At 33.6% G+C, this 16,430-nt stretch overlaps 1 protein-coding gene across 11 annotated transcripts in view; it reads right to left on the bottom strand.

Annotated features, from left to right (window-relative positions):
• The window catches only part of Jmjd1c (jumonji domain containing 1C), a 280,879-nt gene that overhangs the window by 67,068 nt on the left and 197,381 nt on the right, over positions 1-16,430 (bottom strand). For all 11 annotated transcript variants that reach the window (XM_078041433.1, XM_078041434.1, XM_040273600.2 and 8 more), the window contains one exon: positions 12,636-12,749. Coding sequence is in view for 6 of the 11 variants with exons in the window: in XM_040273600.2 (XP_040129534.2) it covers positions 12,636-12,749 (114 nt within the window). In the remaining 5 variants the exon portion in view is untranslated. The remainder of the gene's footprint in view (positions 1-12,635; positions 12,750-16,430) is intronic.

Raw genomic sequence — 16,430 nt, 5'->3', positions numbered from 1 at the left:
TTTTAAGAGAGAGTGAGAGAGGAGAGAGAGCGAGAGCGAGAGCGAGAGAGAGAGAGAGAGAGAGAGAGAGAGAGAAGAATTTTTAATATTTATTTTTTAGTTCTCGGCGGACACAACATCTTTGTTGGTATGTGGTACTGAGGATCGAACCCAGGCCGCACGCATGCCAGGCCAGCGCGCTACCGCTTGAGCCACATCCCCAGCCCATCTTAAAATTTTTAAAAAATATTTTCTCTAAAATGCAGATCCTTAGACCAATTACTTATAAAACACTAGTTATGCTCTAAAGATTGATCTGGTGATTCAAAATAAAAAAGTATACTTTAGTATGATTTATCTTAGGGTTAACAATTGTTTGAACCAATTATGCAGCTGTAGGAAAACAAACAGCCAGACATGGTGGCTCATGCCTGTAATCCCAGCAACTCAGAAGGCTTAGGCAGGAGGATCTCAAGTTTGAGGATAGCCTCAACAATTTAGTGAGGCCATAACCAACTTAGTGAGACCTTGACTCAAAATAAAAAGGGGTGGGGATATGGCTCAGCAGTTAAGCGTCCCTGCATTCAATCCACAGTACTCCTCCCCCAAAGATAGTGATACCCCAAGTAATCAAAACAGTGTACTAGTTGGTATAAGGACAGATACACAGATCAAGGGAACAAAAAAGTATGGAGATACATTATAGCATAAATGGTTTTGATTTTCACCAAGAGTATCAAAGAACACTCAATGTGGAAGAGACAATATTTTCAACAAATCAATAATGGTGCTGAGAAAAGAGGATACTCACATTGACTTAAACCATATATTAGAAGATAACCCAAGGGTTAGAACTAAAAACTACAAAAAACAATCTTAGGAAAAAAAAAGGAAAATTTTCATGACATTAAATTTGTAATAATTTTTTGGACATGACACTAAAAAATAAATTAGACATCAAGATCAGAAACATATGTACTCAAAGACAACCCACAGAATGGAAGCAAATACTTACAAAGCATGTAGCTAATAAAGGACTGATACCTACTACACATAAAACACTCCTACAATTGTTTGACAAAAAATAAAAACACCCAAAAATTTAAAAATGGGGAAAGGAGCTGAATGAACATCTCTCATTCAGATGTTATACAGATGATCAATAAACTATGAAAATAGGTTTATCATTAATTATCATAGAAAACTCAAAATACAATAAGATATGGCTCTCACTATATAATAATCTATTAGTATAATAATCACTTAAAAAAAAAACAAAAAAAGGAAAAAAAACAAGTGTTAGTGCAGATGTGGAAGAAATTGGAACCCTGTATACTGTTGATGGGAACAAAAAATGACATACAGAGACCATGGAAAACACTTTTACTCCTATATACCCAAAACAACTGGAAGGAAGGACTAATTATATACCAATGTTCATAGTAGTATCATTCACAATAGTCAAAAGGTAGAAGCCCAAGTTATCCATTAGCAGATGAAGAAAATGTGGTGTATATATATAATGGAACATTATTCAACTATAAAAGCAAATGAAATTCTAACACAAGCTTTAACATGTCTAAAACTTGGAAGACATTAGGCTACGTTAAGCTGGTTACAAAAAAGACAAATATTGTATCTCTCCTATGTGAGATACCTAGCATAGGCAAATTCACAAAGCAAGTAGGTTACTAGGGACTGGTGAAGGTGGAATTTGAAAGTCGGGAATTGGGGCTGGGGATGTGGCTCAGGTGGTAGCGCGCCCGGGTTCGATCCTCAGCACCAAGTACAAACAATGATGTTGTGTCCGCCAAAAACTAAAAAATAAATATTAAAAAATTCTCTCTCTCTCCCCCCCCCTCTTTAAAAAAAAAAAAAAAAGTCGGAAATTACTGTTTAATGATAGTGTTTTAGTCAGCTTTTTTGCTGCTGTGGCTAAAAGGACCCAACCAGAAAAACTGTAGAGGAGGAAAAGTTTATTTAAGGGCTCAGGGGTTCGGAGGTTTTAGTCTACAGAAGTCCGGCTCCATTCAAAATAAGGCTGAACACAATGGCAGAGTGTGGCAGAGGGAAGCAGCTCACATCATGATCCGAAAGTAGAGGGAGAGAGACGGCAGGTGGGATGGTGGGGTGGGGATATAGAGAGAAAGACATCTGGTCTCCATTTGCTAGATACAAATATATACCCCAAAGCCATGCCCAAATTCCCACCTCCTCCAGTCACACCCTGCCACTTCAGTTACCACTCAGTTAATCCCTATCATGGGATTAATTCAGTGATTGGATTAAGACTCTCACCACTCAATCATTTCTCCTCTGATCCTTCTCGAACTGTCTCACCCATGAACTTTTGAGGGACACCTCACATCCAAACTATAACAGATAGTTTCTATTTTGGATGATGAATAAAATCTGGAAATGGATAGTGGTAATGGTTATACAACATACAACCACTGTACCAAAGTGAATGTACTTTAATGCCACTGAATTTAAAAGGTTAAGTTTACTGTTTGCCTCTTTGTAACAATTACTTGGTATTCCTCTGTACTAAATGAGGACAGGTGGCCTATCCAACTAAAAATGGCCTATCCAACTAAAAACATTTGTTAAAAGCTGCCCTTATCATTGCTACACCTTCAAAGGAAGAAGGTATGTAAAGTTTGTGTTTATTTAAATGGACATACAATATGCATTCTGCTTCCTGACTTCAGGTATCTGCTACTCAGTTGTATTTTGCCTAGTAATGTTTTCCTCACTAGATTACAGGCTGTAGGGATGACAACAAAATATTTGTATCCCTCCAATTAATACACCAGGTCCTCAAATACATAAATAAACAGCCTCTAACCCATATTAGTTATTGACTAAAGACTAGGACTGTTTTGTCTTTAGTTTGAAGCCTGAAAAGATATGGATTTTAGGGACAATCCTTTGGCTAGATGCTAAAAGGGCTTTATTTTAAACTATTTTATTTTTCAATTTTAACTTTGAGTAAATTGAGTAAATTTAGGTCTTCAGAATACCTATATGCATAAAAAAGAAAAACAGGTAAAAAAAATTTTAAAAACCCAGGAAGACTGAATAACATCTTAAATCTAATAATATTCTCTGCCAGGTGAACAAATCCATCAGAAAATAATGCATGGATTTGGAGTATAGCTTGATGCCAATGTGTGGAAAGTCAGGGAAAATGTGTTGACAATAAAATTAAGAAAAAAACTTTTAACTTTTATATTTAGGAAAAAAGTCAACTATAAGAAAAATAAAGAGACTGAAGAAAAAAAAAGAATAATGTGCAAACAGGAGAGACTTAACATTTGATAACTCACAAAGGCAAGGTGGCACTCTGAAGTCTAATTTTCAGTTTAGGTTATTTCTTGCTTTTACTAGCTGTGTGAACCCAGGCACTAATGCACAACATTTCCCTAAACTTCATTCTCTCTGCCTATAAAACTTCTACCACTTATATTTCTTCTTTTCTCTCCTTTCATTCCCCTACTATCTCTGGCAAAAATTATAAATATTAGCTCTTAAAGGACTGGAAAAGGGTGGGAAACTGACACTGAATCATCAAGACACACAAAAACTAGTATTATGGGAAAGAAAACCTATGAATAATAAGAAAAAAACCTGTTTAAAAGAAAGGAGACGGGAGGAAAGGAGAAAAAGATATGTGACTTGAGTTCCTGACTTTTTAGTTCCCAATTACAGTCTAATTAAGGTTAGCTTTATTTTCTTGCTATGAATGTACTGATATTGCCTGCAGTAGTTACAATATCTATCCTTTTTAAAATTTAACTAACTATAAGGGGTTTCTGTTTCTATCTTCTCATTTGTAAATTAGATTTCTCAGAGAGTTGTATAGATTAAATAAATTAATATATGAAACTGAAAACATTATACAACCATAAAACAACAATAAATGTTTTTCCCATAGGCTAGTATAATGATAGTGAACATGAAAATATTTGGGGAATTAATAAATTTTTTTAATGTAAAATATCAACATTACACATTAATTTTGAAATTTTTAATAATATGGTCATGCTTGAGTTGGAATTGAGAAAAGAAATAAATATTATCATCCTATTTGATTGGCAAAAAGAAACTAGAAAATCTTAACAGTAACCAGTAATGGCTCAGAATTTCTGGAATCCGATTTCTACAAGCATGATTTCACAAACTTTAAATTCTTTAACAGCAGCCACCAAAAAGTAAAATGAGACTGGCAGATTTTTCAGCATACGATCATAGCAGATTTGGGATTGAGAGGGAAGGAACTATGGTGGTGACTTCTAAATGTTTTTAATCCAGTATTGCAGAATAGCTCATACTCAAGCCAATTTTCAGTCAAAATAAGATGTTTCTGCACTGCATGGATTCATTTTCAACACATCAAGTTTCGAAACAAATTTTTACAAATGAAGAACTCTTTTTTTAATGGCAGTAGACATGCACTGGAGGAAATAAAATATCCAACTTATGGGATTTTAGTAAGCATGCTTTATAATTATTTTTGAAAATATAGCTATATAAAATCAGGTAGAAATTAATATTAGATGAAATATTTTAAAAGAATGCAGAGCAATGTTACTGATATTAAAACATGAGGTAACAACTTTTAAGTTAAAAACAAACAAAAAAAAACTTAAATGAGGAAGTCTAATGATTCTATTTTTAGATGCTGGTTCTCTTTTTTTCTTGTTGTCCATGCTACTATCCAGGCTTCAGCCTGGCTTTATTATTGCAAGCTGTCATTTCTGACTAGAAATGGGATAGTACCAAGCACTACACAAGAGCTGCTTCCTGCACTATCCTCATCTGGACCATCCCCCAGCAATGGCTACCCAGGGATAACTAATTCTACCAAGCCAATAATCTATCAGTAGTCAGATCACAGTCATGGTCATGATCCTGTGTTTTTTACATTCTTGTCCCAGCATATATGCAACAAAACCACCGTTCTCATTTTACTTATTTTATTTCAACAAGGCACCTCTAAATTCATTCAAACGCTAATATGAAAAGAGAAACAAAAAAGGAAGATGTACATGAAAACCCAGGTAATAATTGGGAATGTGATTAACTTCTGTCAAAATATAACTCAGAAACAGACACAGAAAAACAGAATAGAAAGCTCTTAAGTACTGTTAATCCAAACAATCCTGGTTTTCCAATTTTATAGAACTTTTTTTTGACTGGGCATTGAATCCAGGGGGCGTTTAACAACAGCCATATCTCCAGCCTTTTTTTATATTTTATTTGGAGACAAATTCTTGCTGAGTGGCTTATGACCTCAATAAATTGCTGAGGCTGGGGCTGAACTCACAATCCTCCTTCCTTGGCCTCCCAAGCCATGCACTAGCCTGGCTACAACTTTTGATTTTTATCTGGCTCAGCCTACTTCAGAAGTTCTCACATTTCAAATAAACCTAGTTTTAGGGTGAAATGTTTCTTTCTCAGAGACTAAAATAATTGGGACTTAACTTGATAGGTTAATATTGGTCGAAAATGGATGTTTTTCCACCTTAAACAAGTTCACGGAATTGAGTGTAATGGTAGAAATGTTAAAGGTCATTTAATCAAAACTAATTCATTCTGTGCCTAGAGGACCTCCATCCCATCATAATACCTCTATAAAGCCTCTCTCAAAAGCCAAACAATGACAAACCTTTCTGTACCTTATCACTAATACTCTTTTTAAAATTTGTTCTAATTAGTTAACAATAGACTGCATTTTGACACAACTAATACTTTTTTTTTGAGATAAAAAATAAATAGCAGCAAAAGAAGCTTGATTTTCCTTGTGGAAGAAAGATATTCCATAGTCATCTTTTCTAATACCATTTATTTAAAATAATAGTTTAAGAAGTCGTCATTGGCTGGGGCAGGGTGGAATATGCCTTGTAATCCCCATGAGTTGGAAGACCAAGGCAGGAGGATCTCAAGTTGAAGACCAGCCTCAGTAACTTAGGGAGTCTCTACACAATTTAGTGAGACCCTGTCTCAAAATAAAAAATAAAAAGGGATAGGACTGGGGTTGTAGCTCAGTGGTAGATCATCCTTGTGTGAGGTACTGGGTTCAAATCTCGGCACAACATAAAAATAATTAAATAAAGATATTGTGTCCATCTACAACTAAAAAATTAATTTAAAAAATAAATAAATAAAAGGGATGGAGATGTGGCTCAAGCAGTAGCGCGCTTGCCTGGTATGCGTGTGGCCCGGGTTCGATCCTCAGCACCACATACAAAGATGTTGTGTCCGCCGAAAACTAAAAAATAAATACTAAAATTCTCTCTATCTTTAAAATAAATAAATAAATAAACATCCCTGGTGCGGGATAAAAAAGCATTATGGGAGGGGAAGAAAAATACTACAAAAAGTAAGTTCTATTATACATTGACAATAGATTGTACTGTCAGCTGAAAAGGTTTATCTAGCACCAGTTGCAGAGAAGACAAATAAGATTGACGAAAGATTGACAGGCAGACAGGGGCCAACATATATGTCCAATGAGTATATGAATGTGAAGAAGAGAAATGAATTACAAATAGTCAATAAAAAGGTTTAATACATCATCAATTAAAAAAGGGAAAATAACCTACTAAGCATTATCTAGATCATAACTCTTTGATATATCATTTCATTTAATTTTGCTAACAACACTGAAGTAGATGGTACTGTTTCAGCTGAGAAAAACATTTACAAAATAATTTAGCCTCTCTCAATGTCACATAGCTAACAAATGGCAAAACTAGGCTTTGAAACCATGTTTGCCAGAAATTACATCAAAATGCATATTCTTGTCAGGCATGTGGCATATTCCTGCAATCCCAGCAACTCGGGAGTCGGAGGCAAAAGAGAGCAAATTTGAGACCAGCCTTAGCAACTCAGTGAACACCTGAAGAGGGAAAAGGGAAGTTAACACAAACAAACAAACAAACAAGCAAAAAACCTCTCAAAATACAAAAACCTGGGGACTCAGAGATATGTAGATCAGTGACAAAGTGCCCCTTGGTTTGATCCCATACCTTTTCCTTATGATCTGTATCTAGTAAGATATCTACTACTCTAAAAGTCTACGATTCTCTAAATATACTTCCTTATCATTGATTATGCTGCCCCTCCTGCCAATTTCTGCATTATTCCTCTTCACTTCCATCATTCAAGTTTTACCTCCTTCATGAGACTTTGATCACTACTGACATTTTGCCTTTGAAGTCATCACTATGCATTTTGGGCTCCTTACATCCACTTCAAGGAAAATTTAAAGATAAATAAATAAATAAATGTATAAATTCTTGCCACAGATTATGAACTCCTTGAAAAGAAATCAAGACTATTAGCCATAATGGTTAGCGTGTGTTTGTAATCCCAGCTACGGAGAAGGCTTAGGCAGAAAGATACACTTATGTCCAAGAGGTTGAGGCTGGCCTAGGCAATGTAGTGGAGATCCTATCTCAAACACACACAAAAATTACTTTGCTTTAAAAATGGTAAAGCAACTAGCAGGGTGTAATGAATAGGGAAATGTCAACAGTGAAATAATTGTTAAATGAATGAAGTTTATCTTGAAGGTTCTAAAACCAGACATTTCAAACTTTTAAGGGCAAGTAAATACAGTCTAAGCATAAAATTTCAATTCAAAGACTCAGGGGGGTAAGGCAATAATCTATTCAACCTCAGCACTGACCTTTATGCTGTACCCACCTTCCTCAACTATACCACAGGTAACCTTTTTGATGGAGGAGTAGATAAGTTTCTACATGCTAATATGAAATGAACTTCCAGAGATTCTTATAAATTCCTACAGAATACACCTTTCACTACCAAGTTTAGTTATCACAGCTTAAAAAAAATCTTTGAAAAAAAATAGTACTGGTAAAATTAATGGTGGAATAGTATTAACATGACACCATGAAGTGCACAAATTTAAGACTAATTTTAGGATAGAAATATATATTAACAAATTGTGAGTGTCTCAGGTCAAATCCCCATTTACACACAGGAATGTATTACAGTGTAAAAACACCTATTTGTACCATAAATTGGAATGAAGGTAAAGCTTGAAAAAGCAAGTGGATTTTTTCCCCAACCCTCTAAAGCAATAACATGAGGTTCTACTTACTTCCTCCTGTAAATTATTTATAATATCATCATAATACCCTATAGAACAGAAAAGCTTATAAGCAAAATATCAGTGGACCATTTATGTCAAATATTTAAGCATAGCTGCTATTTAAATATTTAAATTGTGGCTAGTTAAAAACAAATAACCAGTTTACTTTTCACCTTGGCTAACTGGGGGCTAAATTTCACCTCGCTTGCATTATCTTATCTCAGTTTTAAAACAATTTGAAACTCCATAGGGTGTTAATATAAATTAAGAGAAAAAATACACATACCTCTGTTATACTCCTCTCCCCAACCTATTGATAAACTGAACTTTCACAAATGTTTGAGCTATTTTTAGTAAAGCAAATGTACTTAGTAAGAATTACTTTAAGGATATTCTGAAATTACAGGCAATAAATAAATATGATCAACAACGAAATTATGTATTAAAACTGACCCAAAACTAGGCTGATGGCATAGCTCAGTGGCAGATGTTTGTTTAGCATGTGGCAGGGCCCTGGAAAAACAAAAAGACTACAGAAATTATAGCTATAAAGATTAAGCATAATTAGGACTCTTCTCAGTTCAAGTTTAAGCCACCTTTAATTCAGGAGCTAAGGAAATACTCAGAGGTTTGTTCTACCCATTTCCTCTTCCTTCAACCAGCAACATATGGTATGGTATCTGGTATTCATTATTCCAGGGAAAATCCCTCAGTACAACAATAACTTTTAAAACTATATAGTGATAAAAATGGGGTATAATTTTGGACATCTTCCATCAGTCTCTTATGGCTTTAACTAGTGTCTTTTATATTATTGCTTTATTACATTTAAAAGGAAAGAGGAATGTGATCCCTAGAAAATACGAGACTAACAAACCAGACCAAACTAGATTAATTGATATGAGTCATATACAACTTCAGGTGAGAATCTCTTCTATATCCTCTATGAAGCAACCAACCTGAAAAATGCAGGCGTGTGCATGGCCAGTAGCCAAATTCAGGACAAGCCGATTTCAAAATCATGTTAAAAGTTGAATGTTCTATTTCTTTATCAATCTTTTAAATTTATTTTATCAAAAGTACAATCCAATTTAATAAGGCTTTTTGGACCTCTGTAATCATATTCCAAAGTAAAGCAACAACACAACTATAACAAAAAAAGTTATAAAAAAAAGCATCTTTAAGAAGCAAAAATTTGTTTTCCTTCTTCCCAGCCAGCTGGGTGGTGGGGGAGGGGGAACAACACCAGTAGAATCCTTAGAGTTCCCTCCTACTTCCTCTGTTTTTCCTTTCCCCCTCTGCTTCAAAGAAAGTTAACTGCAACTAGGCATGATCAGGAAAATTAAAAGGAGGAAGTAGAAACTATTTGTGTGCACAGGGAAGGGAAACACACAATACCACACTGTGGGCTGAGAATGTAGTTAAGTGGTAAAGCACTCACCTAGCAAGCATTAAAACCCTGGGCTAGATCCCAAGTACCACCAAAGAGCAGCAGCAAAAAAACTCAACAAAACAAAACAAACACCATGGTTGTTGCTTCAGTGACCCAATTAATATGCATTCATCATACTGTTTGTAAGATGTTGGTTCAACTTTTTTAGTAAATTTTCTTTCCATAATACTGAAAATTATGATCTCTAATGACTGCACCCCATGTCAACTAAAAATCTGACCAGATCAAATAATTTAATACATGCAACCTAATATTCATTGCACTAAAGTCATTCAGACAGAAAGGGGTAGGATTCAAACCAATTATTTAAGAGTGAAAGGACTTGTCTTATTAATCCTGAGTCACCTATTTTCTGACCATTTCCTTACACAAATACACTAAATGTACAGATCATCATTTTAAATTTAAAGAGGGGATATAAAGGAAACATATTGAAACAGAATAAAATGCTGAGTTCTCAAGTAAAAAGGTGGTAGATGGGAATTATCACTGTAAAAATGTTTAATTAGATTCACAGCAAAGTATTTTTCCTGGGAAATTTTTAAACAAAACATAAGTACTTATCACTCTTGATCCAGAATGCTAACCATTACACTATGGAACATATTACATACTTATCACTTTTAAAAGTCATACACAAAAGCCATTTCTAAAGAAAAGATTTCTCCCTTCCTACTTAAGAAGTTTATAAAAGATAATCAGAACCCAGACCAGAAAGAAACTGCATCATGAAATTTAAAAAGTAGAAAAACTGGGGTAATAGTTAGAAAGCTTCTAGTGTTCCCAAACTCCCTTTGATTTATACAGGGTAACCCTTTCAGGTTGAGATAGGTCAAGGAAATATTTACAAAATCTATGCCAATATAAGCTGCCATATTTAAGACACCAAGGTTTAATGTATTGCTTGGACAACTGGTTAGAGGAAAGGAATTCTGGAACAAAGCCTATTCAACTACATGAACTCTTAAAACTTGTTCCTTCTAGAATAAATGAATGAGTAAATAAATAAATCTGAAAAATTATACTGAGCCATTTTTGGCCTCCATTGCAAATATTCATTCATAATGCTAAAACAGGTATCTGTATCTTTTATAAATGGAGGAAATGCTTTGGTACTTTAACATGATTAAAAACAAAACAAACAAACAAAAAACAACACCCAGATACAAAGATGAAAATGTTTTTAGCAAAACTCTCTTGTAAACCATTAGTTACTACCAACTTTTATAAAAAATTCTAAAACCCAAGTGCTACTAAGGTTATTTCTTTCTGAATTCACCTTTTTTGGGAAGCACAAATGATTAAAATGTCAAGTAAGGGTACAGATCACTAGTAAAGCACTTGCAGAGCATAAAGAACCCCTGAGTTCTATCCCCAGCATCAAAGAGGTAAAAGAAGTCAACTGAAGCACTTCACTCTGGGAAGATACATATCCTTCCATGTCAGAGGCTGATTTGCAGATTCTATTAGAACTGAAGTCTAAATAACTTCTGAAGAAAGACAATCATACACTCCTATAATTCACCTAACTACTCTTACAATTCACCAAACTACTTAAGACTTTACCTCTTTGGCCTTTATTATTTAAAAAAAAAAAAAAAATTATCACCATCTTCAAGTTTTGAAATGTTAGGGGGAAAAATGCTGGGTTAGCACATTCTTTTAATCATTATAATTTTAATAAACATGTTGTACAGTTTTAGGCCACCTGGCAAGAGTTTATTTTTAAAAGTAATTTCTACATAACTATTTCACTTCTCTAAATCAAATCCAAGCTGAAACTTCCTTCCACAGTGATAATAATGCAAGCACAGAATTAAAAAATTGAGTTGGAAGGTTCCTTTGATTTCACTTTGACATTCAGAAATAAAACAAATGATAGTAATGCCTATAATACACTAAATGGCATTCATAAAAACAAAATAAAACCCAAGGGAAAAGCTCCCATAACTCCACTGTAAAATTGGGAGTTGGCTATGATTTTTTAGCGATAACAGTTATAAGTTAAAAAAAAGCTAAGTTCAAAAAACAAGGCCATTCAAAGAAAAATATCATGAAAATACAAAAGCATAGCTATGTAGCCTTCAAATTAAGAAAATAACACCACAAAGAACCATCATCTCACGTTGGTAAACCTAATAACCTAGTTTAATTCCCTAAGTATAACTCCAGCACAACAAATCACTGCTCATTAACTCAAGGCCTTGTTCTTTCCATGGAAACAATGGCTCTATATTTTATTTTTTGAAAAATGGTTAACTAGTATGAAATGAAACTGGAGAATTAACTTTCCACTCCTTAGAGGGAAAAAAAAGTTAAAACTACTTCCCTGACCAATGCAATTGCTGAGCTGCTTTAAGCATAAGTAAAAGGAAACCTACAAAATAAATATTTAAAGTCCAAATGTACAAAGAAAATTCTGTTTTTTTAACGGTAACTTAAAACATTAACAAAAACTGTTCTAGAAATTTTAAAAAACATTTAGGTTAAATTTAGGGCTGCAGCTGTAGCTCAGTGGTAGAGCATTAGCTTAGTATGAAAGGACTCTGGGTTTGATCTGTAGTGCTGCTACATAAACAAATAAATAAATTAACAGTTTACTAGAAAATATTTTCCAACTAAATGTATTATAATTAAGCTATTAAATTACTCAATTAATGACAATCTAAAGGAAAACTTCCCCTTAAAAAACGAACTGCTCTTATGTTAAACTGATATGTATGCATACAGTAAACACTAACGCCACTAAATTACAATAAACTTCATTCTTAACCTTTAAAGTTGGAGACAAACATAATTTATAATAATATCAGACCAGTTACTTTCTATCATTATTTAGAAAGTAAAAGTTTTTCTTGTTCATTTCTTCATTCCTAGCTACAGACAGAAGGCTGTATGGTTCATAGTAGGATCTCAGTATATATTTCTTGCCAGAATAAATCATTTATGCTAAAATAAAAATTTATTGAATGCCTTGAGCTCCATGTACATCTAAGATGTTAGTTGAAACTTAGTATATATCTAAACACGAATCAAGTTAAATCAGCAGTTAACTTTTAAAATAAATCTAAAATTTCTTACCTGGTACGGCTGAAAGGCACTATCTTCTGTTAAAAAATCCAGTTGTTTATCTATAAGGAATTCTACTGCGGTTATTGAACTGGGTATACTTTTTTCAACCAGGGGTTTGAAAGTCTGAAAAGAGAAAAATCAAAACAAAAAGTTTCTAATGGCTATTTTCTAAGTTGTATTCTCAAAATGTGGTATGATAACCACACAATATATTAATGTCATCAGCACACGGTGTAACCTAAAGTAATGCTTTTATCCATACATTAAGAAATTGTGTTTTTTAAAAAAGGAATGAAGCATAACTTTATGGAACATAAAAAAAAATTACATATTAAGCTCATTTTTTACTTTTAAAAGAATCCAGTATGGGTGTGTGAAAAATTTTAATATTAAAAAAGAAATTGCTTTTTCAAAGAGTAGGAGTTAATTTACCCTTCTTTTTAAAACTATACATAACTATTATTCTTTATAAGACAGTAATAATTTTGATTTTGTATTTTTCTAGCTCATTCACATTGAAATTTTAAAGGACCAGGAAGCATCTGTTCTTTTAATCCCACCCCTTGTACTCTCCACCCCTGCCCTTGCCCCAGGCACAAATAAAAATCCAGTTATTTCATTGAAAATAGCAGTATTTCTTCCTATTTTCAATACTTTTTTTAAAAAAAGTGATTCCAAAGGTCATGTGATTCTTTCAAAGGCTTGTCTTTTATATAAGGGAATGCATTCATATCTTGGTATGAGGATGGGAGAGATGCAGAGGAGGAAATATTAATATTATGTATTTTTAATTATGATCACATTCACTTTCATAACAGTAAAGGTTGAATAAAACCAAATTGACATCAAGATACTATTCCAAAAACTCAAAAATAAAAATTCCATCATTTAAAAACACAGCAGCTTCACTGTAAAAGAATCAAAGTTGGAAAACAGAATCAACCAACTCGGCTTCTAAATTACCTCTAATATTACCCAAGAAATGCTTCTTACTATAAGGAAATTTCTATGACCATTTAAACAAAAAGCTTCTAACATGGACAGTAAAAATCCCCAGGAGTTCTGAAGCCATTGTGTTTGCCTATTATCTCCTGTCTTAAAGAAATACAACATCTTGTTAATCACAAGTAGTACACATACTCTAGGAAAAAACTTCAAGACTTTTAGTTTGGAATGGCTCTAAAGGAGTAAATTTCTATTTAAGAAATTCCTAAAATGATTTTCAGAGTGATTGCAATTGTTTTGCTGCTAAAAACACATGAAAATAAACAAGTATTTTAAACATGCCTTCTTTTCACACTACCTACACAATAAACATAATATCTTCTCTTAATTGAAATAACATGGAAATAATGTTCAGAACTGCGGTAGAGCCCAATGATAGAACATGTGCTTATTACCATGACCAAGGCCCAAAGTTCCATCCACAGACAGCTCCCCACCACCACCAAGGGGGAGGGGGTATGAGGGGGGAACCCAAACCTCTTACATACCCACTTACTTTCAGTATTTATGATTATAAAATGTATTCACAGCAACATCCTCTCTTCCCAAGTCCTAGGGTAACCTTTTAAGTTCTACACATTTAGGAGAAATATTTTATTTGGGGGAGAAATTATATTTTCAAAATGAAAATGCCCACATTATTTAGCTATCACTGGCTACTGTTGTCATCTAATATTTTCCATTTGCCAGGACTAAATTCCAGATATTATCATTTTTATAAACCCATTCACTTTTTTTCACTTATTGATAAAGTTTTAAAGAAATCGAGTACTTACTTTCATTAGACTTAAAATGTGATCGACTGATAATGAAATAATGAAGAGATACTATAATCTCTACTATGAAAAATGGTTTTTCATCTTATACTAGTCAGTTTAGCTTTTAATAAACTAGAAAACACTGGCACTTTCTCAATAGGACTTTTAATCTTTAAACACTATCAAATGTTCTTTTTCTTTTCGAACAGTATCATGTCAGGTCAACCCATAAAGGTTAACAAAAAATGGTCCACAAACAGTATTAACTAAGTGGCTAAGGACTCCATTAAGAAGGATTTGTCAAAGAAGTAAACTTCTCAGTCTTGAGTGCCTCTAACCCAAATATTACAGGTGGTTTGCATTTCCTATCAGAGTCATATAATATGAAAAACATTGTGAAGAGAACCTGTAGGAGCTTTCCTTTTGAAGGTAGGTTAGAATTTTAGTGGTAAATTTCAAGAAGCCAAATGTAAATTGCTCTCAGTTAAGGTTCTAGGTTAAAATAATTTCCCAAGTTTTAAGTTTATTTAATTGAAAGCCACTGTTAAAATTTTGTTACCAGAAGGGTAAAAATACTAATTTACAATGACCGAATGTACTCTAAACTCAATGACCTATTTCTGATACATGAAAACTTATAATCTACAAACGGCAGTCCAAAGTATAAAATAGGAAATAAAAAGACCATGAGCTGTAAACGTTAAAATGGAATTATATTTAAACTACAAGTTATGTTCTTATCAAGTATCAATAAATTTATAGTAATTGTTGAAGAAATACTTCAATATGTATTAAGTGAATGAGTTTGTGTGACTGATTCTATTTTATGGAAAACCAAACACAAATAACATATGAAGCCATGTAGTTTTTAAAAACTGCTTTCTTAAATTGACAAACAATGTATGTAACCATTGTTAACTTTTGTACCCAAATTTAACATATTTCAGATACATTATTGGCATGAAAATAAAAACGCACACACTTAAATAAAAGCAAATGGGTCCTACAGTTTTTGATGATTAATCTGTAGTAAATATTTCAAGGTCTAGATGCACTGGAATGTAAAGAAAATAGAACTCATGCATAACTAATTCAAGACTCTAAAGATACCATTCTAAGAGGAACTTCCACAGCCTAAGGGGAAGCAATGAGCTACCACCATCAGAAGAAACTCCGGAGTAGAATGTGGCCCTAATCACAAAAGACTTATTCAAATGCTAAAAGTCTTTGAAAACTCAAGTGAAAATTACTAAAACATGAATATTTAGTTCAAACAAAACATTTTTTTTTCAATTTCATTAGAGGATTGAGTTCTTTAAAGGTCAGTTGTCAGTGTTGACCATACTTTTAAAAATAGTCTGACGGCAAAAGAAAGAGATAAGAGCCTACATTTCCAGTAGGGCCTACCACACTATAGGAAGAATGCTTAGAACAACTGTATCCTGTTTGGGGCTCCATGCTGCACCACATTCCATTCACATGAGGAAGAAGTGAACAGATGAGCACTCCCCGAAAAAACATTTTTAAAATAAATCAGCTACAGCTCTCAGATACAACTCAGCTGCTCAAACCGTGTTAAGGCTCACCATTTAACATTTAACAGGAAATTCATGGGAGCTTGGAGCTTATGTCTGAGTCTGCATTTCTAACTATCTCCGATTAACATTTAACAATTCCTTTTCCAAGTTAAAAAAAAAAATCAGGCTTATTAGCTACAAAAATACTGATATGAATCTCAACAAAGATAAATACTGAAGCAGAAAACAACATCTAGGCAACATTTATAAGTCAAGGTTTAGCTTACCAAAAAAAAAAAAAAAAAAAGGCTGGAGTGACTTGAAAGAACAAAGTCCAAATTCCCACCCAAGCAGGTCTATTGAAAAACACCAATGTTAGAAAACAAGTTTGGGGGTGGGGAAGGGAACACATCACGCCCCCCCAGAAAGCCCAAAAGACAAACAACACCCCCCCCCAAAACCTACTTCTCTTAGAATTTTAGTCTAATTTAAAAACACTCCTGCTAGAGCATTTTAAACAATTA

The sequence above is a fragment of the Ictidomys tridecemlineatus genome, chromosome 1 (assembly GCF_052094955.1).
Source record: "Ictidomys tridecemlineatus isolate mIctTri1 chromosome 1, mIctTri1.hap1, whole genome shotgun sequence".
NCBI classification, from domain to species: Eukaryota; Metazoa; Chordata; class Mammalia; order Rodentia; family Sciuridae; genus Ictidomys; species Ictidomys tridecemlineatus.
The sequence above is the reverse complement of the archived record's forward strand: the minus strand, read 5'-3'. Positions and strand labels throughout refer to the sequence as shown.